General features: G+C 60.2%; 1 protein-coding gene across 4 annotated transcripts; it reads right to left on the bottom strand.

Annotated features, from left to right (window-relative positions):
* Positions 1-3,217: 3,217 nt before the first annotated feature.
* On the bottom strand, positions 3,218-22,817 carry ABCF1 (ATP binding cassette subfamily F member 1). 4 transcript variants are annotated; one of them, XM_075913424.2, is made up of 28 exons: positions 22,658-22,817; positions 21,192-21,238; positions 19,880-19,963; positions 19,573-19,708; positions 18,907-18,941; positions 18,522-18,626; positions 18,093-18,167; positions 17,212-17,376; positions 16,851-16,946; positions 15,957-16,028; positions 15,588-15,683; positions 15,067-15,159; positions 14,590-14,712; positions 13,182-13,282; positions 12,954-13,039; positions 11,934-12,073; positions 11,540-11,688; positions 11,116-11,199; positions 10,343-10,467; positions 9,513-9,625; positions 7,563-7,734; positions 7,057-7,131; positions 5,972-6,042; positions 5,717-5,749; positions 5,300-5,468; positions 4,965-5,029; positions 4,541-4,613; positions 3,218-3,731 (listed from the first exon to the last, which is right to left on the bottom strand). In XM_075913424.2, exons 1-28 carry the CDS (start codon positions 22,737-22,739, stop codon positions 3,565-3,567), a joined length of 2,832 nt encoding a protein of 943 aa, XP_075769539.2. In that variant the 5' UTR covers positions 22,740-22,817; the 3' UTR covers positions 3,218-3,564. The 4 variants fall into 4 exon arrangements, with proteins under 4 accessions (XP_075769539.2, XP_075769540.2, XP_075769538.2 ...); XM_075913425.2 differs by having other exon boundaries at positions 15,067-15,162; positions 17,212-17,274; positions 22,658-22,816; XM_075913423.2 differs by having other exon boundaries at positions 15,067-15,162; positions 22,658-22,816.
* Positions 22,818-24,285: the final 1,468 nt, after the last annotated feature.

Consider the following 24,285-nt stretch of genomic DNA (forward strand, 5'->3'; position numbering starts at 1 on the left):
TTTGTCAGAAAGGGGACCCAGCCATGTCCGGTGGCTGGACGGCCGATGTTCAAACGCTGCCAGCAGGAAGGCACCAGGTCATCCCTCGTGCCAGCCTCGCCTGCTACCTGTCTCCAGCAGCTGCAGCACCCGCCCTGGCTCCCGAAGCGAGTTCTTCCTGATCCAGGGAGGGAAGGGAAAAGCAGTGGATGGAGGGTGGAACCGGGGAGGAATAGGGCGCAGAGATGATTCCAGCATGCCTGCTGGAGTGTCCGGTTTTCCAATATCACCAAATTGGCAACCCTGCTGCTGCAGCAGGTGGGAGCTTTGCATCTGGAGCCTGTGAGCACGGCCTCCGTACAGAAACGGGTGCCCTGCTATGGGTTCTGTCTGCCCCTGAAATAACGAGCCAACCGCAGCGGAAGGGGTTTTCTTGTTCCTAGAGTTTCGCATGAGCTGACACTCAGCAGGAGGCTGGCAATTTGGCCCTAGTACCCATTGGCCAGAATCTCTCAATCCCCACCCTGAGCGGATACCTGCCTCGCTGGGATTCCTGGGACCTTCTCTATGAAAACGGACTGACTTGATTGCTCTTGGCATCTGGGGCCTTGGTTTGTTTCCTTTCCATCGTTTTATTTTTTTTTACTGTCTCTCACCCTGAGACACCAACTGTCCTCACCTCACCTGGGATATCGACCCAGAATCCAATGCAAACAGAACTGGTCACATTGCCCATCTCTTCCCTTGAAAAGCCCTTGAGTTCAGTTGCTTACAACTTTGCTAAACCTCCTCCATCTGGACTGAAACCTTTCACCCTGGGGCTACGTCCCTGCTGCAAGAACTAATCTCTTCCCTGATTAGTTGTAGCTAAATTAGCCCCCATCATATTACATGTATGGTTGGGGTTATTTTTTCCAAGGTGCGGTACTTTGCGCTTATCCACACTAAATTTCATTTGCCATCTTGTTGCCCAATCGCTTAGTTTTGTGAGATCTTTTGGAAGTTCTTCAGTCTGCTTTGGTCTTCGCTACCTTGACCAGTTGAGTATCGTCTGCCAACTTTGCCACCTGCCTGTTTACCGCTTCTCCAGATCATTTATGAATAAATTCAATAGGATTGGTTCTAGGACTGACCCATATTTCTACAAGGGGAGATGTGAGCTGGGCGCAGGCCACACTCCATGCATCCTGAACAGTGCTGCACGCTGACAGCCTGCAGCCATGCCTGCCCCTGACACAGCAGCTGCTCCTAGGGAAAGCGCAGTGAGCCAGCCTTGTGATCATGGCCTCCAGTCTGCTCCCAACCCTTCCACTGCCCCTGCAGGAATCCCCCCCCCCCTGCAGTCACACACTTCCCTGGGTTACTTGCCCAAAGACTGGGGGAGCAGGCAGCCAGGCCTCTGGCCCACTGTGTCTTGCTGCAGGAACAGTGCACGCCCCAGTAGCCCTGGCTACGTCTCCAAGGAAATCAATGATGGTCCAAGAACCCAGAACTCGTCAGCCACACTTGCTCCCGTGCAACGAGGATGTGCACGCAAACATGAGGCAATGTCTACACTGGCAGCTTCTTGTGCAAGAACATCTTGCACAAGGATTCTTGTGCAAGCAGTTTTGCACAAGAACACGTCCACACTGCCCTGTGCGAGCTGTGCTTTTGCGCAAGAGCACCCATGGCCATGTGGACACACTCTTGCACAAGAAAGCTCTGACGGCCATTTTAGCCACAGGGCTTTCTTGTGCAAGAAATCCCTGCCGAGCGTCCACACTGCCCTCTTGTGCAAGAGCTCCTGCGCAAGAGGGCTTACACCTGTTAGAAAAGAGTGTAGTTCTTGCACAAGAAGCCCTCTTACCACACCGGACTGTACATTTCCTTGCACAAGAGCGGGCGGGTAGTGTGGATGCTCTGCGGATTCTTGCACGAGTACGGTCATCCTTGGACAAGAAGTCGCGAATGTAGACATAGCCAGACCGTGTAGGCTTGCAGACAGTGAGAAGAGGAGAAGCCATGTGCTCTACTGCGGGGAGTGAGTGTGCACAGTACTACGCAGACAGGCACAGCACACCAAGTGGCTAGGACACACACAAGGGGTCTTCATTTGCACTCTCCCCCAAGGGTTACAGGAAGCATGCAGGCTGCTCTTCCCCTCCCAGAAACAGCTGACGCGCTTCCTGAAACACCGGGTCTGTTGCTTGGCCAGAGACTTCCTTCCCATTGCTGCCTGCCTGCGTAGGGTGTGTGTGTAGGCGTCCCGGGACTGCGTGCCAGCTCCAACTTCTCAGGAGGCGTGTGCTCTTCCTCTGCTCCCCACAACACCCCCGTGCTTCCCGAGAAGTTGGAACTGGCATGCAGTCCCGGGACTCCTACTCCCCCCCCCCCCCCAATCCCCTCCCCTCCCCCAGAGCCAGGTCCCCCACCCCCACTCTAAACCAATCACCCTCTCCCCGAACCTTATGCCCGGGGCCAGAGCCACTACTTCTGCTACGTGTATCTTCCTACAGGTGCTGAGCAGCCAGCTTTGAGCATCTGCTGGCCGGGACACCCTGTGCACCCCCCTCACACCCGATCCCCCTCCCCTTCACCAAAGCCAGGATCTCTCTCCCCCCCCCCCCCCCCCGCTCGAACCCAATTCCCCTCCCCCTCACAACCTTAGGCCTAAGTCTGGGAGCCACTACCGCAGCACCCGAAGCCCTCACCCCTGCCTGCACTCAGTGGCTGGCTGCTAACATGTGCAGGGTGGGACGCTGTGAGTGTGCTGGGGGCCGTGAGCACGCCTGTGGCTCACAGTGGCTCAGCCGTGAGAGCAGCTGACCTGAGCGGTTCTGGGTTCCGTCCCGGTTCCGTCAGGAGCTGCAATTTTTTTTTTCACGAGCCACATGTGTCTCGTGAGCGGTGGATTAGCCGCCACTGCACTAAGACACAGCTGTTTCTGAAAACGAGAGATGGGGAAAATACCTGATTGAACTCAGGCTAAAACAGTCCAGTGACCCTTTCTGTGAGAAGCTCAGGTTCGTTTCCCACAAGGTGGCTAAAAGCACATCCTCCTGGATCCACAAGGCTACACCCTTGCCCAATTTTAAATCCCTGCTCCGAACCCTTCCAACCACATGGGCAGAAGGCTGAAGTAGCCCCAAGAGGCAAGAAGGGGTGAGGGGCTGAATAGATCACCTCCCCCCCAAACACACTTCTCTGCTCACGATGAATCCCCACCCCCCTCACAGCCACAGCCATGACCAGGCACTTGTTTCCTTCCTGTTTTTATTGACTCCTGTCAAATGGAAGCAGAACAAGGCTCAACCCACCCTTGGAGCAGTTGGGGGGGATGAGAAAGTCCAGTAATGGGGTACAGACCCCTCCCCTGCCTGGGCCAGAATACACCGTTCCAATACAAATCAATACAAACTCCCACCCCCTCCTATAAATAATCGGTGCCCCTCCCCAGAAAGGGAGTGGGGGGGGGAGAGGAACCCACCCCCATCTCTTTAGCCTCGTCCCCGCCGCTCTCCAGCTGCACCCAAGTCCTGCTGCGAGCGGGTGACTGGTGAGTCCATCGGGTGGGAGGAGCTTGGGGAGGCCCCGCCTCCTGCCTCACTCGCGAGGCCGGTTGATGATGACTTCGCCCAGGGCCTCCAGCACCTCGCGCTTGTAGTCGTCGAAGTCGCCGTCGATCTGCTCGACGCTCTGCTCCTCCACCACCCACAACTGGCAATTGGTCTCCGTGATCAGCCGGGCATCGTGGCTCACGACAATGACGGCTGCAGGGGGAGGGCAAAGTTAGGCGAGCAGCGGGAGCCCCCATCTCCAGAAGAGGTGGGGGGAGGAGACACACGTGTCCCCTCCCTGCCGTCTGTAGATGGTCTTGCCCAGGAAAATGCATGCTGGGTAATTTGGGCAGGCCCTCTTGCAGCCGGGGTGAAACTCAGTTTTATCCCTCCTCCCACCCCAGTGGACCACCCCCTGCCCTCAGAACCCACCTCCCCCCGTCGGAACAGATCAATGGACCCATCCAGCCTAAAATTCCCTCCCCCACCATTGGACCAGACCAATGAGCAGTGGCAGCCTGAAATGCCCTCCCCCGTAACGCAATCACCTGACCAATGGGCTCATCCGGCCCAGAATTCCCTCCCCTCCCACCCCAATGGACCATTCCAGCCTGGAATCCCCCCATCTCAATCAATGGACCCTTCTGGCCCAAAATTCCCTCCCCTCCCACCCCAATGGACCATTCCAGCCTGGAATCCCCCCATCTCAATCAATGGACCCTTCTGGCCCAGAATTCCCTCCCCTCCCATCCCAATGGACCATTCCAGCCTGGAATCCCCGCCCATCTCAATCAATGGACCCTTCTGGCCCAGAATTCCCTCCCCTCCCAGCCCAATGGACCATTCCAGCCTGGAATCCCCCCCATCCCGATTAATTGACTCTTCCTGTCTGGAATTCCCAATGGGTCCTTCTGGCCCAGAATTCCCTCCCCTCCCAGCCCAATGGGATGTTCCAGCCCAGAATTCCCTCCCCATCGATGGGCCCTTCCGGACCGGTCCAAGCGCCCGCCGGTGTCACTCACCCCCCTTGTACTCATTGATGGCGTCGGCCAGGGCGTCGATGGACTCGATGTCCAGATTGTTGGTGGGTTCGTCCTGGGGAAAGAGACAACGGGCTGAGCCGGCGAAGGGGCAGATCCCAGAGAGAACCCAGGAGTCCTGCTCCTGCTCTAACCACTGGACCCCACTCCCCTCCCAGAAAGAACCCACAAGTCCTGCTCCTGCTCTAACCACTACACCTCACTCCCCTCCCAGATCCAGAGAGAATCCAAGAATGCTGGCTCCCAGCGCCTCGTCCTAACCACTAGGCTCCATTGCTGCCCTCCCAGATCCCAGAAAGAGCCCAGGAGTGCTGGCTCCCAGCCCCCTCCAACCACTGAACCCTACTCCCCATTAGAGCCAGCTGCCCTCCGCGGCCCTGTCCTCTCCCCGCCCAGCAACACTCACCAGGATAAGGACGTCGGGTTCCCTGCAGGCCAGCTCGGCAAAGACCACGCGAGCCTTCTGGCCCCCTGGAAGGGAGTGGGGAGAGTGAGGCAGGGGAGCCCACTCCCCACTTGTCTGAATCATTCCGCATCTTGGTCAGCCAAGCCCTTTCTCCGCTCCCAACCACAGCTACAAGGTGCCCTCCCCTGCCTCCCCTCCCCCAAGCTAAGCTCCGGAGCGCCCTGCCCACACCCCCCATCTCCCCAAAACCTGCCCCTCCTACTACCCCAAGGGCTGCCCCTCACTCTGCATCCACAACCCTAGGCCCCAGCCCTTCCCTGGCCCCGCCCCCTCACCCGACAGCTTGCAGATCTGGATGGTGTGGGCGTGGCTCTCGAGGCCGAAGCGCCCCAGGCACTTGCGGGCGTCCTGGTAGGGCAGGTTGAAGTTGCGCTGCAGGTACTCGGTCGCTGTCTCCTGCATGTTCAGCTGGTCGGCGTATTGCTGGTTAAAGAAGCCGATTTTCTGTGGGGAGAGGGGGAAGGGGCGGAGTCAACACCCGAAGCACCGCCCCCTTGCTGCCCACTTCCCCCTCCCTCTAACTGCCCCCCCCGTCCTGACCAGCAGTTGCCCCCTCTTATCCCAGCCGTGGGCTCCCCCCAGCTCTGCCGCTGTCCCCCGATCCTGACTGCTAGCCCCGTTATCCCAACCACGGCCTTGCCCCCCCCCCCATCCCTCACACCCCTCTGCATTGGGGTCCCATCATTACTTACTAGTCTGTGGTTTTTCCTCATCTCTCCTCGTGTCTGAAAGGAGAGAAAGGGGGTTCATGGGGACTGCTTCCCGCTGCCCTCTCGTGTACTGACCACACCCCCCCCCCCCCCCTCACCCAGCGCTGAGATGCAGCCACCTCTGGGGTGCGGCAGCTGGGAAACAGCCGTTTAGAACACAAAGGGAAGGGCCAGAATCAGATGAGTTTGGGTTAACTCTGGATGGGGGGGCGGGTGTCACAAGAGGGGGCCCCTTACCGGTGTCAGCTTCCCCGTCAGCAGCAGCAGCAGCGTACTCTTCCCCACGCCGTTGGGCCCCACGATGCAGACTGAGGTGGACAGAGAGCAGCCGTCAGTGATGCAACCGGGCCAGGAGCTTGGTGGGTTAGCACAGGGTCTGCGCTGGGACTGCACTCTCCTCTGACTGCCCGGGGCGGCTTGTTATTCTAGGGTCTCTCAGGGATGCGACAGGATCCACCTGGGCTGGGTTGGTGTTGCAGGGTCTCTGGCTTACTAGCCTGTTATTGTAGGGTCTCTTGGAGCTGCTAGGGGGCTGCACAGTGTGGTGTATTAAGGCAGAGTCTTTCAAGGGTGCTACACGAGCCACTTTGTTATTGTAGGGTGTCTCGGTGATTCCATGGGGCAGCTCTGTTATTGTGAGGTCCCTCAGGCAGGCTAGGACTTTACAGTAGCGTGTTATTGTAGGGGCTTGGAGTTACTAAGGAAGTTGTATGAGCTGGTTTGTTGCTGTAGGGTCTCTCGGGCATTCTAGTCTATTATCGTTGGGTCTCGCAGGGGTACTACAAGGCTGCACAAGCTGACTGTAATTCTAAGATCTTTAGAGGTTGCTAAGAGGCTGCACGGGGTAGTTTGTTACTGTAGGGTCTCAAGGATACGAGGAGGGCTGTGCAGGTGGATCGTTATTGTAGGTGTAGCATCATCCCTGGGGCTGAAGAGTCCAATTCATTGCTGGAAGGGCACTGGGGCCATGTGTGGGTGGGTTTGTTATTGCGGGTTTTCTTCACTCAGCGTGCGGGCAACCTGTGGAACTCCTCGCCAGAGGATGCGGTGAAGGCTAGGACTTTAGCAGGGTTCAAAAAAGAGCTAGATAGATTCATGGAGGTGAATTTATGTTCTTATTGTAGGGTGTCTTAAAGCACATCTGGCTCATCGTTAAGATTTTGGGGCTGGAGTTTACCATAGGGCAGCGACCATGGGAGCAGCCTGCATGTCCCCCTTTGTACTGTAGGCTCGCAGGGGCTGCAAGCAGAGGGCGCGCTGAGGGAGTGCGCAAGCCAGTTTGTTATGGTAGGGTCTCTCATAAACACCGACCGGCCACTTACTTCTCGACTCCATGTCGATCCCAAAATCCAGATTCTTGAACAGCAGCGGATGTCCCTCGTAGCCAAACACGACACCTGTGAAAAGGGCCGGGAGGAGGGTGAGGGGGTGCAGCCGACACAGCCCCACAATGCATCGCTCAGCTCTGGGGCCCGTGGGAAACCGGGGTTGGAGAGGAACCCTCAGCAGCTCGTCTCCCCAGCGGACAGAAAGGGGGCAATCACCCAGCTTTGGAATGCAGCCACCTCTGGGGTGGGGCAGCTGGGGGTGGGGCAGCTGGGGAGCAGCCCCAGAGCGATGTCACCCAGCAACGTGGGGCAGGAAGCAAAGGGGAGTCCGGTGTCCAACTGTGGCCGCTGGGTGGGAGGCGTCTAACGACCGTGGGTTGGGCAGGGATGAGGCCAGGCCAGCAGGGGGAGTGCTACTGGTGCCACAGCGCCCCCTAGCCTCCTGCTGAGGTCAGAACTGACTGCCAAGGGAGAGCGCCCCCTGCTGAGCGCAGACATACCGTGCAGGCCCAGAATGGGGGGGCTCAGCAACGGCGGATTGGGAAAGGTGAATTTCACGGTGTACTCCCTGGGCCTCTTCAGCAACTCGGGAGCCTCGTTCGCCTCTTCATCCAGGTTCTTCTTGCGGCATTTCTGCTGCTTTCGCGTCAGCGCCTCCTTGGTTTGCTTCTCCTGGAGACGGAGGGAGGGACAGATTGGTGAGCCCATCTAACCCGGTATCCCGGCTGCCTCGCCACTGCTCTGGATCCTAGCCACTGGCCTCGTATCCAGCCTCTTCCTCGTCACTCCAGATTAAAGATATGTGCTGCTCTAGTCCAGTATCCTGCCCAGATTTAACACACGTGCCCATCTAACCCGGTATCCCGCCTTCTCCGTTACCCCTGATTAAACCCGCGTGCCCATCTAACCTGGTATCCCGCCTTCTCCGTTACCCCTGATTAAACCCACGTGCCCATCTAGCCCGGTATCCCGCCTTCTCCGTTACCCCTGATTAAACCCACGTGCCCATCTAACCCGGTATCCCGCCTTCTCCGTTACCCCTGATTAAACCCACGTGCCCATCTAACCCGGTATCCCGCCTTCTCCGTTACCCCTGATTAAACCCACGTGCCCATCTAACCCGGTATCCCGCCTTCTCCGTTACCCCTGATTAAACCCACGTGCCCATCTAACCCGGTATCCCGCCTTCTCCGTTACCCCTGATTAAACCCACGTGCCCATCTAGCCCGGTATCCCGCCTCCGTTACCCCAGATCAAACCCACGTGCCCATCTAACCCGGTATCCTGCCTTCTCCGTTACCCCTGATTAAACCCACGTGCCCATCTAACCCGGTATCTCGCCTTCTCCGTTACCCCTGATTAAACCCACGTGCCCATCTAACCCGGTATCTCGCCTTCTCCGTTACCCCTGATTAAACCCACGTGCCCATCTAGCCCGGTATCCCGCCTTCTCCGTTACCCCTGATTAAACCCGCGTGCCCATCTAACCCGGTATCTCGCCTTCTCCGTTACCCCTGATTAAACCCACGTGCCCATCTACCCCGGTATCCCGCCTTCTCCGTTACCCCTGATTAAACCCGCGTGCCCATCTAACCTGGTATCCCGCCTTCTCCGTTACCCCTGATTAAACCCACGTGCCCATCTAACCCGGTATCCCGCCTTCTCCGTTACCCCTGATTAAACCCGCGTGCCCATCTAACCTGGTATCCCGCCTTCTCCGTTACCCCTGATTAAACCCACGTGCCCATCTAGCCCGGTATCCCGCCTTCTCCGTTACCCCTGATTAAACCCACGTGCCCATCTAACCCAGTATCCCGCCTTCTCCGTTACCCCTGATTAAACCCATGTGCCCATCTAGCCCAGTATCCCACCTCTGTTACCCCAGATCAAACCCCTGTGACCATCTAGCCCGGTATCCCACCTCTGTTACCCCAGATCAAACCCCTGTGACCATCTAGTCTGCTATCCTGTCTCCACCATCCCTGAAGATCAAACCCATGTACCTACCTAGCTCGGTATCTTGCTTTCTCCTTGCCATCCCAGATCAAACCTAAGTGCCCATCTAGCCTCCACCCTGTCACCCCACATCAGACCCATGGCTCCCCAGACCAGATCAAGAAGCCCATCAGATGGGTAGGCCTGAGCTTCAGACTACAAGGAAGTACAAATCTGCCACAGTTCATCTCAGGGGGCAGTAGTCCCATGGCAAGGAAGGGAGAATTTTCCCTTGACACTCAGGAGCTGCCCCTCAGCCTGAGGGCTATGCAATAACTCAGTTTGTTGTTGAGAGATTCTTAATTCCATAAAATCATGCAGCAGGGAGTTCCGTGGGTTAACACGACGGCACAAGTTCCCAGTAGGTAAGCCCTCAGTTGAAGCCAGTGCCCCGTAGAGGGGGAAAAGGTCCCATATCCTGTGCCCCTGCCACGGGGCCAGACCTCAGGACTCACCGCCTGTTTTGTCGACTTCCCACCCGCCTTCAGGTCCTTCAGTTTCTTCTCCTGTTTCTCATACTGTTTGAGCAGCTCTTTCTGCTTCTGCTGGTACATCTTCTTGAAGGTCACTGCGGCAGAGAGAGAGAGGTTAAGAGGGGCTGTGGTTAGGGCACTGCGCTGGGAGATCCGGGTTCAAATTCCCCCTCTGCCACCAAAGCTCTCTGTGCAGAGACGGGGAAATGTCATTTTCCCTCCCTGCCCAGCGCTTCCTGCCTGGGGGATCAAACCTGGGGCCCTCTGGATCTAAACGCAGACTCCGAGAGCTAAAGAACAAAGCCTGGGGAGGCAACTCTGCATTTAGAATGGTCCGAAATTTCCCATCAAAACATTTTTGGGTGGAAAACGGGGGTTTTGGCCAATGAGAGACGTGGGGTTCTGACATGCCTCATGGGAGGTGTAGTTCAGGGGCCTCGCGCTCCCCCTCTCTGCTCTGGGCTGAGCTCCCCAGCTGAACTACATCTCCCATGATGCACTATGGACCACGGGGCTCCCATGATGCCATTTGGAAGCTCAGGGAGAGGGATGCAGCGTGGGGAACACTTTCTCCAAGGAGTCCAGCCCACATGGGGACACGAGGCAACTGAACTACAAGTCCCATGATGCACCCTGTACCCACAAAACCGCCTACTCTTGGAAGGACACCTAGGGGCAAACCAGTCTCTGATATTGCCCCAGCTGCATCCCCCTCACCCCCGCTCATTACAACTTCCCCCCTCCTTCTCCCCCCCCACTGATGTATTCCCCCCCCCCCCCCACAACTGCCCCTCCCCCCGACCCACACTCACTGTAGTTGCCCCGGTAGTAGAAGAGTTTCTGCATGTCCAGGTGGATGATGTCGGTACAAACGTCGTCCAGGAAGCCCTGGTCATGGGAGACGATGAGGAGGGTTTTCTTCCAGGTCTGCAGGTAGCTGGAGAGGCCAACGGAGGACAGACAGAATCAGACAGAGGGACGGACTCGGCTCCACAGCCAGGAGGGACACCCTGGCCGGGAGGGAGGGGACTGAGTGGCTCTACGGGGCACTGGCTTCAACTGAGGGCTTTCCTAGTGGGAACTTGCGCCATCATGTTAACCCACGGAACTCACGGCTTCATGATTTTATTGAATTCAGAATACATACCCCACATGGTGGGATGTGGGGCAGCCTCTATGGGGGGCCCCACACAAATGGGGGCTCTTTCCTCTGATCCCCCCCTACCGAGCCCCATGCACCCTTCTGAGGAGTCCCACCCAGTCCTGTCCCCCCGCAGAGCCCAAACCCCGCCCCCATTTCAACCCCCAGCCCTGACCCCCAGAATCTAAACTCTGACCCCCACAAATCCTGACGGTCCCCAGCCCCATAGGACACCCCCTCCCCAATCACAGCCTAGATCCCGCCTTGCCCCCTATCCCCGACCCCTATCCCCACCACCAAGGGCTGAGAAGAACCACCCCAGCCCCAGCTCTGAGGGGTTTGTGGGGTCCACCCCCATCCAGTCGCTCAGCAGGCTCCTCCCCAGAGGTGGCTGCTGCTGATCCCAGCTGGAGGGGAAGGGTTCCTCCAGGGCGGGGCACTCACTTGTTGAGCCAGATGACAGCGTTGAGATCCAGGTGGTTGGTGGGTTCGTCCAGCATCAGCAGCGTCGGCTCCATGAACAAGGCCCTGAAGGAGACCGGGTGGGTGAGGAGCGCCCCCTAATGGCGCCCTGCGGGACTGCAAAGGGGGCTGGCGGGGGAGGAGGGAGAAGTGGGGCAGGCAGGGGAGGAGATGAGATGAGGGCTGGTGCGGGAAGAGAGAGGGACTAGCTGGTGGGGTGGGGGGGGGGTCTGTGAGGGAGGGGGCTGGTAGGATAGGACGTGGGGCTTTTCCCCTCTAGGGGGTGTTGGTTCCAAGTTGGAGGGTCCCCTTGTGGCTGCCAGGTCTCAGCCCAGCCCCCAACAGGGGAGAGGGGTGGGTGGGTGGGGGTGTGATTATCCCCCCCCCCCCCCCCCGCCAGCCTCACCTGGCTAGAGACACCCTCATGCGCCAGCCGCCTGAGAACTTCTTGGTCTGCCGGTTCTGCATCTCGGGGTTGAACCCCAGACCGGCCAGGATGCGCCGGGCTTTGGCCTCTGCTGCGGCTGCTCCCGTGGCCCGCAGCTCCTCGTACACCTGCGGGGGGGTGGGGGGGGGAACGGGCGGGCTCACTGGGGAGCCTTTGCCGCCTCTCAGCTCGAATCCCGTCCCCCCTGCTCCCCCTCTCCAAATCCTCCCCCCCGTGCTCCACCCCAGCTCTCTCCCTGCTCCTCCACACAACTACAGCCCTTCTCCACACACCAGCCCCGCCCTGCTCCCTCCCATACCCCCTCGCCCGTCCCACAGCCATGGTGGTATCGCCTCCCCCCCCATCCCCGGACCTTTTCCAGCTTCTCAGCCACGCTGTCGTCCCCCTTCTCCAGCCGCGCCTGCAGCCGCTTCTCCTCCTCCAGCAGCTTCAGCCGCTTGGTGTCGGCCTTCAGCACCGCCTGGACGGCGGGAGTCTCATCCGCCACCACCTCTGGAGGGGGGACAAGTCTTTGAGTGCCAAGTTCCCTGTGCTACCCCGCTAGTCCCCACTCTCCTCTCAGAGCCGGGGCAGCACCCAGGAGTCCTGGCTCCCAGACCCCCCCCCCGCCCGCTCTAACCACTAAACCCCACACCCGGGGATAGAACCCAGGAGTCCTGGCTCCCAACACCTCCCCCCACCCTCGCTCTAACCACTAAACCCCACACCTGGGGATAGAACCCAGGAGTCCTGGCTCCCAGACCCCCCCCCCCCGCCCGCTCTAACCACTAAACCCCACACCCGGGGATAGAACCCAGGAGTCCTGGCTCCCAACACCTCCCCCCACCCTCGCTCTAACCACTAAACCCCACACCTGGGGATAGAACCCAGGAGTCCTGGCTCCCAACACCTCCCCCCCCGCCCGCTCTAACCACTAAACCCCACACCCGGGGATAGAACCCAGGAGTCCTGGCTCCCAGACCCCCCCCCTCCCCCAACCACTAAACCCCACACCCAGGGCTTGAACCCAGGAGTCCTGGATCCAAACACCCCCCCCCCCCCACCACTAAACCCCACACCCGGGGATTGAACCCAGGAGTCCTGGATCCCAACACCTCCCCCCCCTCGCTCTAACCACTAAACCCCACACCCGGGGATAGAACCCAGAAGTCCTGGATCCCAACACCCCCCCCTCGCTCTAACCACTAAACCCCACACCCGGGGATAGAACCCAGGAGTCCTGGATCCCAACACCCCCCCCTCGCTCTAACCACTAAACCCCACACCCAGGGACAGAACCTAGAAGTCCTAGCTCCCAGACCCCTCCCCCTCTCCTTGCTCTAACCACTAGACCTCACGCCCAGGGATCCTGTCTGCCAGTCCCTCCCTGTACCTTGCTCACAGAGCAGCACGTCAATGTTGGGGGGGATGCTCAGGGCCCGGTTCGCGATGTGCTTCAGCAGGGTGGTTTTGCCCTTCCTGCAAAGGGAGGAAAAGGGTTAAGCAGGGAGGCCGAAAGCACAGCACCCCCTAGTGGTGCCCAGGGGCCAACCTGGATTGCGATGGGAAAGCATGAAGATGGAGGGGGGGGGGGGGGCGGGGAATCCATCCATGTACCTACCCGTTGGGTCCCACCAGGCCGTACCGACGCCCGGCCACGATGTACAGGTCTGCATTGACGAAGAGCTCCTTGCCATGGGCTGAGATGCTGAACTTCTCCAGCTATAACGGCACGGGAGAGAGATCGGGAAAAGACGGTATGACCCTCTCGCCTCCCCCCGCCAGATGTGCCAAATGGTGTGACCCATTGTGTTCCCCTCCCGGCCACCCCTGCCATCTCATGGTATGACCCGCTCCCCACCCAATGGTCCAGTGCCACCATAAGAGCGGCCATACTGGGTCAGACCAAAGGTCCGTCTAGCCCAGGGTCCTGTCTGCCGACAGTGGCCAATACCACGTCCCAGAGGGAGGGATCACAACAGGTAATCGTCACGTGATCCCTCCCCTGTCACCCACCTCCAGAGAAACAAAGGTTAGGGGCCTATCCTCCCTATCCTGGCTAATAGCCATTGATGGACCTAACCTCCATGAATCTATCTAGCTCCTTTTTGAACCTTGTTAAAGCTCTAGCCTTCACCGCATCCTCTGGCGAGGAGTTCCACAAGTTAACTATGCACTGAGTGAAGAAAAACTTCCTTTTGTTTGTTTTAAACCTGCTGCCAATGACTTTCACTTGGTGACCCCTAGTTCTTACGTGGGAATTAAATAAATCACTTTTCCTTATTTACTTTTTCCACACCAGTCATGATTTTATAGACCTCTATCCTATCCTCCTCCCCCCCCCAGTCTCCTCTTTTGGTTGGACCTATTCTGAAAAGTTTCAGCAAGGTGACATTTTTAATTACAGATTAATCTTTAGCTCCTGGATGCTCCATGACAACTGTGCAGAATAGGCAATCCTACCCCCAGTGTCTCTTGGTACAACCCACTTCCCCTCTCATATAATTGTGCAACCCACTCTTTAGGTGGTGGCACCCGTTCCCCCTCCCATATGACAATTGTGCCACGCACTGCCAGATGGTACAACCTATAGCCCCTGCCATCTCATAGTACGATCTACTCCCCCTTGCATCCCAGACAGTAGTCCACTCCGCACACCCCTAGCAGGTGGTATGATCTACATCCACCCCCCTCTTACTACATGGTTCAACCCGGTCTCCCACCCAGCCTAGTACAACCCAGCCCCCTCCACTCCCCATTGACAGAGGGGATGGGCTTAACCCCTTCCATGCTGCTGCTGGTCCACCTTGTAGTGGGAAATACCAACTTCACCAATGTGCGGGGTGGGGCGGGGAGGAGATACAGAAAAGGAAGGAGTGGAATAAGAGGAAATTAACTCCTTGCATGCTGCAGCTGAAGGGGGGGGGGGACGACACAGAAGGTCTCACACCAGGAAACCCTGACAAAATTTCGGGAATCGAGAGGAACGTTCCAAATAAACTCTGGGGGCGGGGAGGGGGAGGCTGTACCTTGATGTCGGAGGCATTCTCCAGCATGGCCTGGCGCGAGGAGATCTCTGCCTGCGACACCGAGAAGTCGTTCTCCGCCGCACTGGCCGCCTTCAGCGTTGCCACCTGCCGCTCGAACTCCATCTGCGGGATAGCGTGAGGTGACGCCCCCGCCAGCTGACGCTCTCCCTGCCCCAGCCCAGGGACCCTCCTTGCCAGCACCCAGCATTCCTAGCTAGATGGATGCCCCAATGGGGAACCTCTTGGGCCAGGAACATGGATCCATCTTCGTTAACAAGCCCGCCCCCGCACTATAAGCAATTCCCATAATGCTGCTGGGCAATAGCAGAGGGTTCTGGGAACATGGGCCTGTGACCAAAAAGGGCAGCTCTAGACAGCTAGAAACCACCCCGCTGGGTGGGCGGCTCACCAGCCCCAAAGGTGGGGGGAGGGGGTGTTTGGAAGAAGCTCTGCCCCCCCCGTCCACCCAGAGCTCACCTGCTTCTTGAGTTTTTTCTTCTCCTTCTTGCTGAGGTGAGCGTAGGGGTCGTCCTCCTTCCTCTCCCCCTCGTCCTCCTCATCCTCTTCCGACTGCTGCGCCGACCGCATGAGGCTGGTTATAGACAGAACCTTCCCTTCCCAGAGCCAGGGACGTACCCCCCCCCCCCTGCAAGCACTAGACCCTACTCTGGGAAAAGAACCCAGGAGTTTCAGCATCCGACCATTAGACACCACTGCCCTCCAAGAGCCAGGAACAAAACCCAGGAGTCCCGACTTCCGGGAGCTTCATCCTCTTCCGCCATGACTCAGCTCTGCCCCCTGGAAGGGGGGTCCCTGCAGACGTAGAGGGGAGCACAGCTCCGTGGCTCCCCCCCCCCCCCCCCCGCTAAGGGTGCCCATGCGGGACGGGGGATAGCTGGGAAATGATCCGAGAAACCCTCCCCGCTGAGCCAGCCCACTCCATGCAGGCCGGTTAGAAGAGGGCAACGCCTCCCCCACCGGGAGGACGGCTGTCTTACCGGCTCGCTGCCTCGTTTGGACTTGTCCTTGGGCTTCTCCGGCTCCTCCTCGTCTTCCTCCAGCTCCTCCTCCGACTCCAGGGCAGCAAATTTGTTCTGCAGCAGAGCAGAGGCCCAGCTCATCCAACCGCAGGGAGGTTCGCCAAAATGCAGCCAGTTCTGGGGTGGGGCGGCTGGGTACTGGCCACGCAGCACTATTGCATGGAGACACTTCACGCAGCAGGGCGCCCCCCGGGGCCAGCCCTGGCTGTGACGGGAGAGTACCCCTCTCCTGAGCCCCAACCTTGCTCCCTGCCGCACGGCGCCCCCTAGTGGCCACTGCTAGTAGGGACAAACACCCCCCCCCACCACACACACACAAGCCCTCACCTGGGTTGGTTGATTCTTTTTTCCTTTTGTTTTTTTCCTCTCTGGACCAGACTCCGCTTGTTTATTCCCAGCCTGGAAGGAGATGGAGGAAGACGCGGGAAGGCGTTTAGGAAACGCGGCGGATGTAGTAGCCTCCTTCCTCCCTGGTATCCCGGGCTCCCTTTTGTACCGTGCCACATCGCACCAATGCGGACGGCTCCCGAATTGTCAGGGGAAGCCGACCCCCCCCCAACTCCCATCATGCTAGTTGGGCCTGTCTCCCTGACTTGGGGGGGGGGGGGGGGGGAGAACCATCCTGCCCTCACCTGCGCTAACCACTAGGCCACACTCCCCTCCCACAGCTGGGGATGGAACCCAGAAGGCCTGACCTACCCAACACACACCTGCTCTAACCACTAGGCCACACTCCCCTCCCACAGCTGGGGATGGAACCCAGAAGGCCTGACCTACCCAACACACACCTGCTCTAACCACTAGGCCACACTCCCCTCCCACAGCTGGGGATGGAACCCAGAAGGCCTGACCTACCCAACACACACCTGCTCTAAGCACTAGGCCAAACTCCCCTCCCATAGCTGGGGATGGAACCCAGAAGTCCAGATTCCCAGCCCTGCCTGCTCTAACCGCTAGGCCACACTCCCCTCCCAGAGCGGCGGATGGAACCCAGAAGTCCAGATTCCCAGCCCTGCCTGCTCTAACCCACCAAATGTCGCCTCCCCGCCTGGAACCAGGGACAGAATCCAGGAGTCCTACCCCCCAGCCCCATCTCTTCTAACTCATTAGACCCTGTTTCCCTCCCAGAGCTGGGGGCAGAACCCAGGAGTCCTGGCTCCCAGCCCCACCCCTCCCCATTCTAACCACTAGACCCCACCCCCCGGCACTCCTCTGGCTCACCTTGCTCGCTTTGCCTTTGGGTTTCAATTTAGGTTCCTCTTCGCTCTCCTCCTCTTCCTCGCTCTGGGCCAGAACAGCAAACCCTGCGCCTCCTCCCTGGGAGCCGGGGGAGAAGCCAGAGCTTTCAGAGACGGCAGGGTTGGGGGAACTCAGTAGCCCGAGTTCCTAACATCAGACACACACCAGGCAGCAGAGCGCCCCCTCGTGCGGCACCGGGGCCAGCACTGTTTGCGTGGGGACAGCGCCCCCTACTGGCCCCCCGCCGCCCTGCTCCCTGCACCACAGCGCCCCCTCGTGCAGCGCGGGGGCCCTGGTTTCCACGTGCCCAGCCCGCTGACTCTGGGAAAAGCCGGCTTCGCACCTGCTGCCTTCCTTTGTTCTTCTCGTTTTTCCTGCTCTTCTTCTTTTTATCGTCCTCCTCCTCCTGCCGAGAGCACACAGCACATCCTGCCCCGGTGAGACGCGGCGTCTCTGACTCCACCTGACCCAGCCCAGACGCCCCGCCCCGCTGTCTCCAGGCAGACCCCTGCCCAGCGGAGCCGGAAAAACCTCTCATCATGCACCTGCTTGGCTAAGCTATTCTGCCACTTGAGACTCCCAGACCCACACCCCGCTCTAACCATTAGACCCCACTCCCCTTCCAGAGCTAGGGACAACCAGGAGATCTGGTTCCCAGTCCTTGCTCTAACCACTAGACCCCACTCCGCTTCCAGAGCTAGGGACAGAACCAGGAGATCTGGTTCCCAGTCCTCGCTCTAACCACTAGACCCCACTCCCCTTCCAGAGCTAGGGACAGAACCAGGAGGTCTGGTTCACAGTCCTTGCTCTAACCACTAGACCCCGCTCCCCTTCCAGAGCTAGGGACAGAACCAGGAGGTCTGGTTCCCAGTCACCTGCTCTAACCACTAGACCCCGCTTCCCTCCCAGAGCTGGCAATAGAACCAGGAGGCCAGGTTCCCAGTCACCTGCTCTAACCACTAGACCCCGCTCCCCTCCCAGAGCTGGCAATGGAACCAGGAGGCTGGGTTCCCAGTCACCCACTCTAACCACTATACTGTACTCCCCTCCCAGAGCTAGCAATAGATCCAGGAGGCCTGGTTTCCAGTCTCTCCCTCCCCCCCCCCCCCAGCTCTAACCACTAGACCCCACTCCCCTCCCAGAACTGGCGACAGAATCTGCAGCCCTGGCCATCCCGGCTAAGACCAACGGGCCAACCCAATGTGGAGGTATTAGGGGACTGACCTGTTTTCCTTTTGGCTTGTCATCCTTTATTATTTTCTTCTCTGGCTGCTTCTCCTCTTCGTCATCAGGTGGGATCTGCAGGGGGTACCACGTCAACCCCCCGCAATTCAGCACCGGAAGACTGACCCTGCACCCCCATCCTCAGGACCGTCCCCCACAGACTAGCCCCCAGGGATCCCGCCAGGACGGGTAGGGAAGATCTCCAGCACAGGAGGCCCCCTCCCCCGACTTCCTGGCCTCCCAGGGGTCTCGGAACCCAGGAGTTCTGCCTTCCAGCCTCCCTGCTCTAACCACTAGGCCCCACTCCCCTCCCAGAAACAAGGACAGAACCCAGGAGCCCGAGCCCAAGCCCCCAGACCCGCACTGCTGTAACCCGCTAGAAGACGACCCCACCCCCGTCCGTGCGAGACGTGGTCCGAGCGAGCGAACCTTGCTGATCTTGTTCTTGCTGGGTTTGGCCGGTCTCGGTGTCTCCTCTTCCTCCTCCTCCTCCTCGCTTTGCTCCTGGCTCAGGGCGGCAAACACATTCCCTCCCTGCGTGGAGGGTCAAGTCAAGGTCGTCAGCGAAGGGCAGACGTCTCTCTGCCCCTCACCAGAGACCCCCCTGGAAACCCAGCGCAGGATCAGCTCTTATCACCAATCCCCCAGTTGGATGCCTCATCAGGTCCCACCTCAACCGGGGCAAGACGGTCGCCTACGGCCGAATCCCCAGCCCGGCCCGAGTCTAGACAGAGACCCCAAACCCTAGCGCTCCTTCCACCTCATCCTCTTGCAGCCCGAGTCTAGTACGCGCCCCTTCCAGCCCGACTCTCACCTTCTTCTTCCTGTCGCCTTTGGTGACGGGAACGGCTGCCGGAAAGGAAACGAGAGAAGGATTTTAGGGAGCGATGGAACGGAGATGCAGCCGCTCGCCCTATGGGGAGCTGGCCCTATAGAGTCCTCCAGAACCTAGAGAGCGCCGGGATGGTCTCCTGGTGCGTTACCCCCCTCTAGGTCCCTGCTGCAGTCCTGGGGGCTGGGAGGTCGCTCCACAAGGGCTGGAGTGATGGGGTGGAAGCTGGGGGAAAGGCAGGCTATGGAGAAGGGAGGCCCTTGCTTCTCACTCAGCCCTGCCCCCGAGAGTGACCCACTGCTAGGGGGCGGGTCTCCGGAGGGGCTGGGCTCGTGGCAGGAGGGTGCCGCTGTTTATACCCCGGAGATGGCACCACAGCCACTAACTGCGCCCACCACGCCGGGCGTTCCCCACCACGTACCACATCGCAGGGCACGAAACTGCGGCAAGGTGGGCCAAACGAGTCACTGGAGGGTACAGAACCCAGGAGCGCCGAGCGCTGGTCCTGACAGCTGGTCCTCACTCCCTGGCCAGAGCTGGGAATAAAATCCAGGGGTCCTGGCCCCCAGACACCCCCCTCTAGCCCACTCGACTCCATTCCCTCCTAGATCTGCGGCTAGAACCCAAACACGCGCCTCCCTGCCTCACCCTCTTCCTCCTCATCGCTGCCCTGAGCCGACAGCTTCTTCAGCTTCTCGATCAGCTGGTGCTCTTCCTCATCGTCTTCCGCGTCCTTCTTCTTCTTCTCCTTCTTCTTCTCCCGTTTCTTTTTCTGTTGTTGAAGCTGGGAAGGGAGGGGGGGGCACAGAGACGGGGGCTCAGATCTGCCCACGCCCCGTGACAACCTGGGGATGGACGCTCACCAAGCAGAGCACCCCTTGCCGACAGCCTGTTTATTGTAGGTCCTACAAGAACACCCAGCAGCCGGCGGGAGGGATCCCGTTCCTCTGCTCACCTGTTGCTGCTGCTGCTCCTTCTCTTTAAGGACGGCCTGCTGCTCGCTGACTTGTTTCTCCTCCACAGCCAACTCTTCAAAGAACTGGGGCAGAAGGGAAAGATAAGAGCTCTGCTTCCCCTACCCCATCTCCCTGGCCCCTGTGGTGAGGGAAAGGCACACCGGCTGGGGAGCAGTCACGGGTTCACTCACACTCACCCCCTTCCCCTGAGACTGCATTGTGCTAGGGGAGATCCAGCCACCGTTCCTTTCACAGCCCCTAGCGGTGAGGTCTGAGAGATCCAGCTACTTACTCTGGTTTTAAATATCAGGGCCCTATGGTGGCTGCACAGACACACAACGAGACGGGACCTGCCCCAGCTGAGATCAGGGCCTCGTTGTGCCAGGTGCTGCATAGACACAGCAAGAGACAGACCCTGCACCAGACACAGCGAGAGACAGGCCCTGCTCCAGACAGACCCTGCTCCAGCTGAGATCAGGGCCCTGTTGTGCCAGGTGCTGCATAGACACAGCGCGAGACAGGCCCCGCACCAGACACAGCGCGAGACAGGCCCCGCACCAGACACAGCGCGAGACAGGCCCCGCACCAGACACAGCACGAGACAGGCCCTGCCCCAGCTGAGATCAGGGCCCCGTTGTGCCGGGTGCTGCACAGACACAGCGAGAGACAGACCCTGCCCCAGCTGAGATCAGGGCCCCGTTGTGCCAGGCGCTGCACAGACACAGCGAGAGACAGGCCCTGCCCCAGCTGGGATCAGGGCCCCGTTGTGTCAGGCGCTGCACAGACACAGCGAGAGACAGACCCTGCCCCAGCTGGGATCAGGGCCCCGTTGTGCCGGGCGCTGCACAGACACAGCGAGAGACAGTCCCTGACCCAGCTGGGATCAGGGCCCCGTTGTGTCAGGCGCTGCACAGACACAGCGAGAGACAGACCCTGCCCCAGCTGGGATCAGGGCCCCGTTGTGCCGGGCGCTGCACAGACACAGCGAGAGACAGTCCCTGACCCAGCTGGGATCAGGGCCCCGTTGTGTCAGGCGCTGCACAGACACAGCGAGAGACAGTCCCTGACCCAGCTGGGATCAGGGCCCCGTTGTGCCGGGCGCTGCAGACACACAACGAGAGTGAGTCTGTATAAGCAGACACACGGTGGGACGGGACACCGAGGCACAAAAAGAAGAAGTGATTTAACCCGAGTCCCAAAGCAGGGCAGTGGCGGAGGAGGGTGTCAATCTGGAGTCTCCTGAGTTCCAGCCTGACCTGCTAGGCCCTTGTGTCAGAGCTCCCCCCTCCCCCCAAGAGTCCCGCTTCTTACCGACTTCTTGGTCTTTTTGTCCTTCTTGCCTTTCTTCACCACTTTGTCTGAAACAACACGTGGAGAGAGATGAATCCACAGCCCATCTGTCCAGTTCAGCCAGGCCCTGTCCCCTCTGCACTCCCCCCTCCCCAGCCCGCTCCCTCCAGCTCAATCCCCCCCACCAGGTTCTGCTCCCTCCCGTCCTTCCCTCCCCACCCCCTGTTCTGCCTCATTCTCCCTCCTCCCCCTCGGACCTTCCCTCCTCCTCCCCCCCCAGGATCTATCCCCTCCTCCCCCCCACCCTCCCCGGTATTCTGCCTTCTGCCTCCCCCAGGTTCTCCCCCCTCCTCCCCCTACCCCCCAAGTCCTGTCCCCTCCTCCCCCAACCCCCAGATTCTGCCCCCTCCTCCCCCCAAGGCCTGCTCCCTCCTCCCCCCAGCCCCCTAGATTCTGCCCCCTCCTCCCCCCAACCCCCTAGATTCTGCCCCCTCTTCCCCCCAAGGCCTGTCCCCTCCTCTCCCCCAACCCCCAGATTCTGCCCCCTCCTCCCCCCAGGCCTGCCCCCTCCTCCCCCCCAACCCCCAGATTCTGCCCCCTCCTCCCCTCAAGGCCTGCCCCCTCCTCCCCCCAACCCCCTAGATTCTGCCCCCTCCTCCCCTCAACCCCCCTGATTCTGCTCCCTCCTCCCCCGAACCCCCCGGATTCTGCCCCCCCCAATTCCCCGGGCTCTGCCCCGTCCTCCCCCCAATCCCCCAGACTCTGCCCCCTCCTCCCCCCAGACTCTGCCCCCTCCTCTCCCCAACCCCCCAGACTCTGCCCCCTCCTCCCCCCAAGGCCTGCCCCCTCCTCCCCCCAACCCCCTGGATTCTGCCCCCTCCTCCCCTCAAGGCCTGCCCCCTCCTCCCCCCAACCCCCCAGATTCTGCCCCCCCCCAGGCCTGCCCCCTCCTCCCCCCAACCCCCCTGATTCTGCTCCCTCCTCCCCTCAACCCCCTGATTCTGCCCCCTCCTCCCCCCAAGGCCTGCCCCCTCCTCCCCCCAACCCCCCGGATTCTGCCCCCTCCTCCCCTCAAGGCCTGCCCCTCCTCCCCCCAACCCCCCAGATTCTGCCCCCTCCTCCCCCCCAGATTCTGCCCCCTCCTCCCCCAACCCCCTAGATTCTGCCCCCTCCTCCCCCCAAGGCCTGCCCCCTCCTCCCCCCAGATTCTGCCCCCTCCTCCCCCCAGGCCTGCCCCTCCTCCCCCAACCCCCTAGATTCTGCCCCCTCCTCCCCTCAAGGCCTGCCCCCTCCTCCCCCCAACCCCCCAGATTCTGCCCCCCCCAGGCCTGCCCCCTCCTCCCCCCAAGGCCTGCCCCCTCCTCCCCCCAGCCCCCCAGATTCTGCCCCCTCCTCCCCCCAGCCCCCCAGATTCTGCCCCCTCCTTCCCCCCAGCCCCCCAGATTCTGCCCCCCCATTCCCCGGGCTCTGCCCCCCGGGCCGCTGACCTGCGGGCTCGCCGCCCTTCTCCTCCCCGTCCCCGATCCATTCCTCCTGCGGCGGGCGCGGCGGCTTCGCCCCCTTCGGCATGGCCGGTCCCCGCGCTCACATGCAGCCCGGCCAGCTGCGAGGAAGCGCGGCCACTGCGCCTGCGCAGAGGGAGAGCAGGCGAGCCCGCCCGGCCTGACCAGCGAGTGGCCGGAAGCGCCCAGCCCAGAGCGGTTTCCCCCTCCGCGCGCACCATAGAGCCGCGGGGCGATAGAGAGGCATTGGGTGGCTAGACAAGCCCGCTGTGGTTCAGTCCTCCCAGGGTGGGGCTTGGGGAAGGAGGCCTCCTCTCCAAGCCCAGCCCAGGCTGGGGCTGCTCCCTCCAAGCCCCCCCCCCCCCAAAAACAGGGGGCAGCTCAGGGCAGGTGGGGGCCTGATCCCCCCGCCCCACAACTGTTGCACCAAAGCAGATGCTACCCCCCCCCCTCCAGTGGGAGCCAGAACTCCTGGGTTCTGTCCCTGGCTTTGGAAGGGGAGTGGGGGCTAGTGGTTACAGCAGAGGGTGCTGGGAGCTAGGGGAGTGGGGAGCAGTCGGGGGGGTCTGGGATCTAGCATACCCGCTGGGTTCTCTCCCTGCTGTGCTGTCTGTGGGTGCAAAGCCCGGTCAGGTGCGCCTAGGGGTAGAACCATGATGCCCGGCTGGGGAGCAAATGCTAACAGGGCCAGGGAAAGAGACACAAAGAGCCAGGGCTAAAAGTTAAACATCAGGGACACCAAGCCAAGAACCCCTGACGGTGCCCATCCACCCTGAAAGGTGTCTAAGTAGTCTGTGGATGCTCCCTCCTAGGGAGGGCATGCAGCTTGTATTGAACTGGGCAGACCTCTTTCTGAAAGATTCACCTCTCATCTAGAATGGGGATAAAACCAGATGCGGTTTTGTCTGGTGTGGGAGGGGCCATTCCACCCCTTCTGGCTCTTAAAGAATATGCCATCCTCCTCACATATGAAGCATGTGACCTTGCAGATTCTGCCATAGCAGCAGGCGTGCGATAGCACATGCTTAAATATGAAACCCCTTCCCTCCGTGTGGCATGACCTCACATGTGCCATCAGGGTGGCAGGGCAGGGAGGATCCTAGAAATAGACTCTAGGGGTGCATCTACATTACACTTTCGAAATAGCTTATTTTGAAATAGGGGTTCCCCACTCCCAGACAATGATTGGTCTAGGGGGGTGAGGGAGTGCCTTTGCCACCACCTCGCATTCCCCCAAGGTGCTCAGGCCCTGGTGTGGGAGGAGACTTCAATCATTTCCCTGCCCCTAGGCCAATTAGGGCCTGGGAGCAAGGGAGAGTGCGAAGCCTTCTTCCGTCCTGCCTGGAGCATGCGGCGCTTTGACGCGCCATGCGCAGCTTGCAGGGCAGGAGGCAGGCAGAGTGGAGGCCTTTTTGCCCACCCCTGCTCCAGAGCCTAAATGGGATGGTTTAACTCCCTCTTTCAAAATGGTTCAACCCAATTCTAGAGTGTGTGTGTGTGTGTGTGTGTGTACTTGACAAACCCTGGCGAGGGTTACTCGCCAGCCCCGCACCGCACATGCACCAGACTGGCACTGCGCATGCACCAAGCACGGGTGAATGGGGCACACAGAG

Source organism: Pelodiscus sinensis, chromosome 19 (genome assembly GCF_052426305.1).
Source record: "Pelodiscus sinensis isolate ZL-2025 chromosome 19, ASM5242630v1, whole genome shotgun sequence".
NCBI lineage: Eukaryota > Metazoa > Chordata > Testudines > Trionychidae > Pelodiscus > Pelodiscus sinensis.

Excerpts from the sequence above, each read along its gene's own strand:
- ABCF1 (XM_075913423.2), bottom strand. The coding sequence starts at position 22,739 with ATGCCGAAGGGGGCGAAGCCGCCGCGCCCGCCGCAGGAGGAATGGATC. Across the intron at positions 18,168-18,521 it reads GCAAGAACAAGATCAGCAAG|ATCCCACCTGATGACGAAGA; the intron begins GTTCGCTCGCTC and ends TACCCCCTGCAG. Across the intron at positions 4,614-4,964 it reads AACCCGACGTCCTTATCCTG|GACGAACCCACCAACAATCT; the intron begins GTGAGTGTTGCT and ends CTCTTTCCCCAG.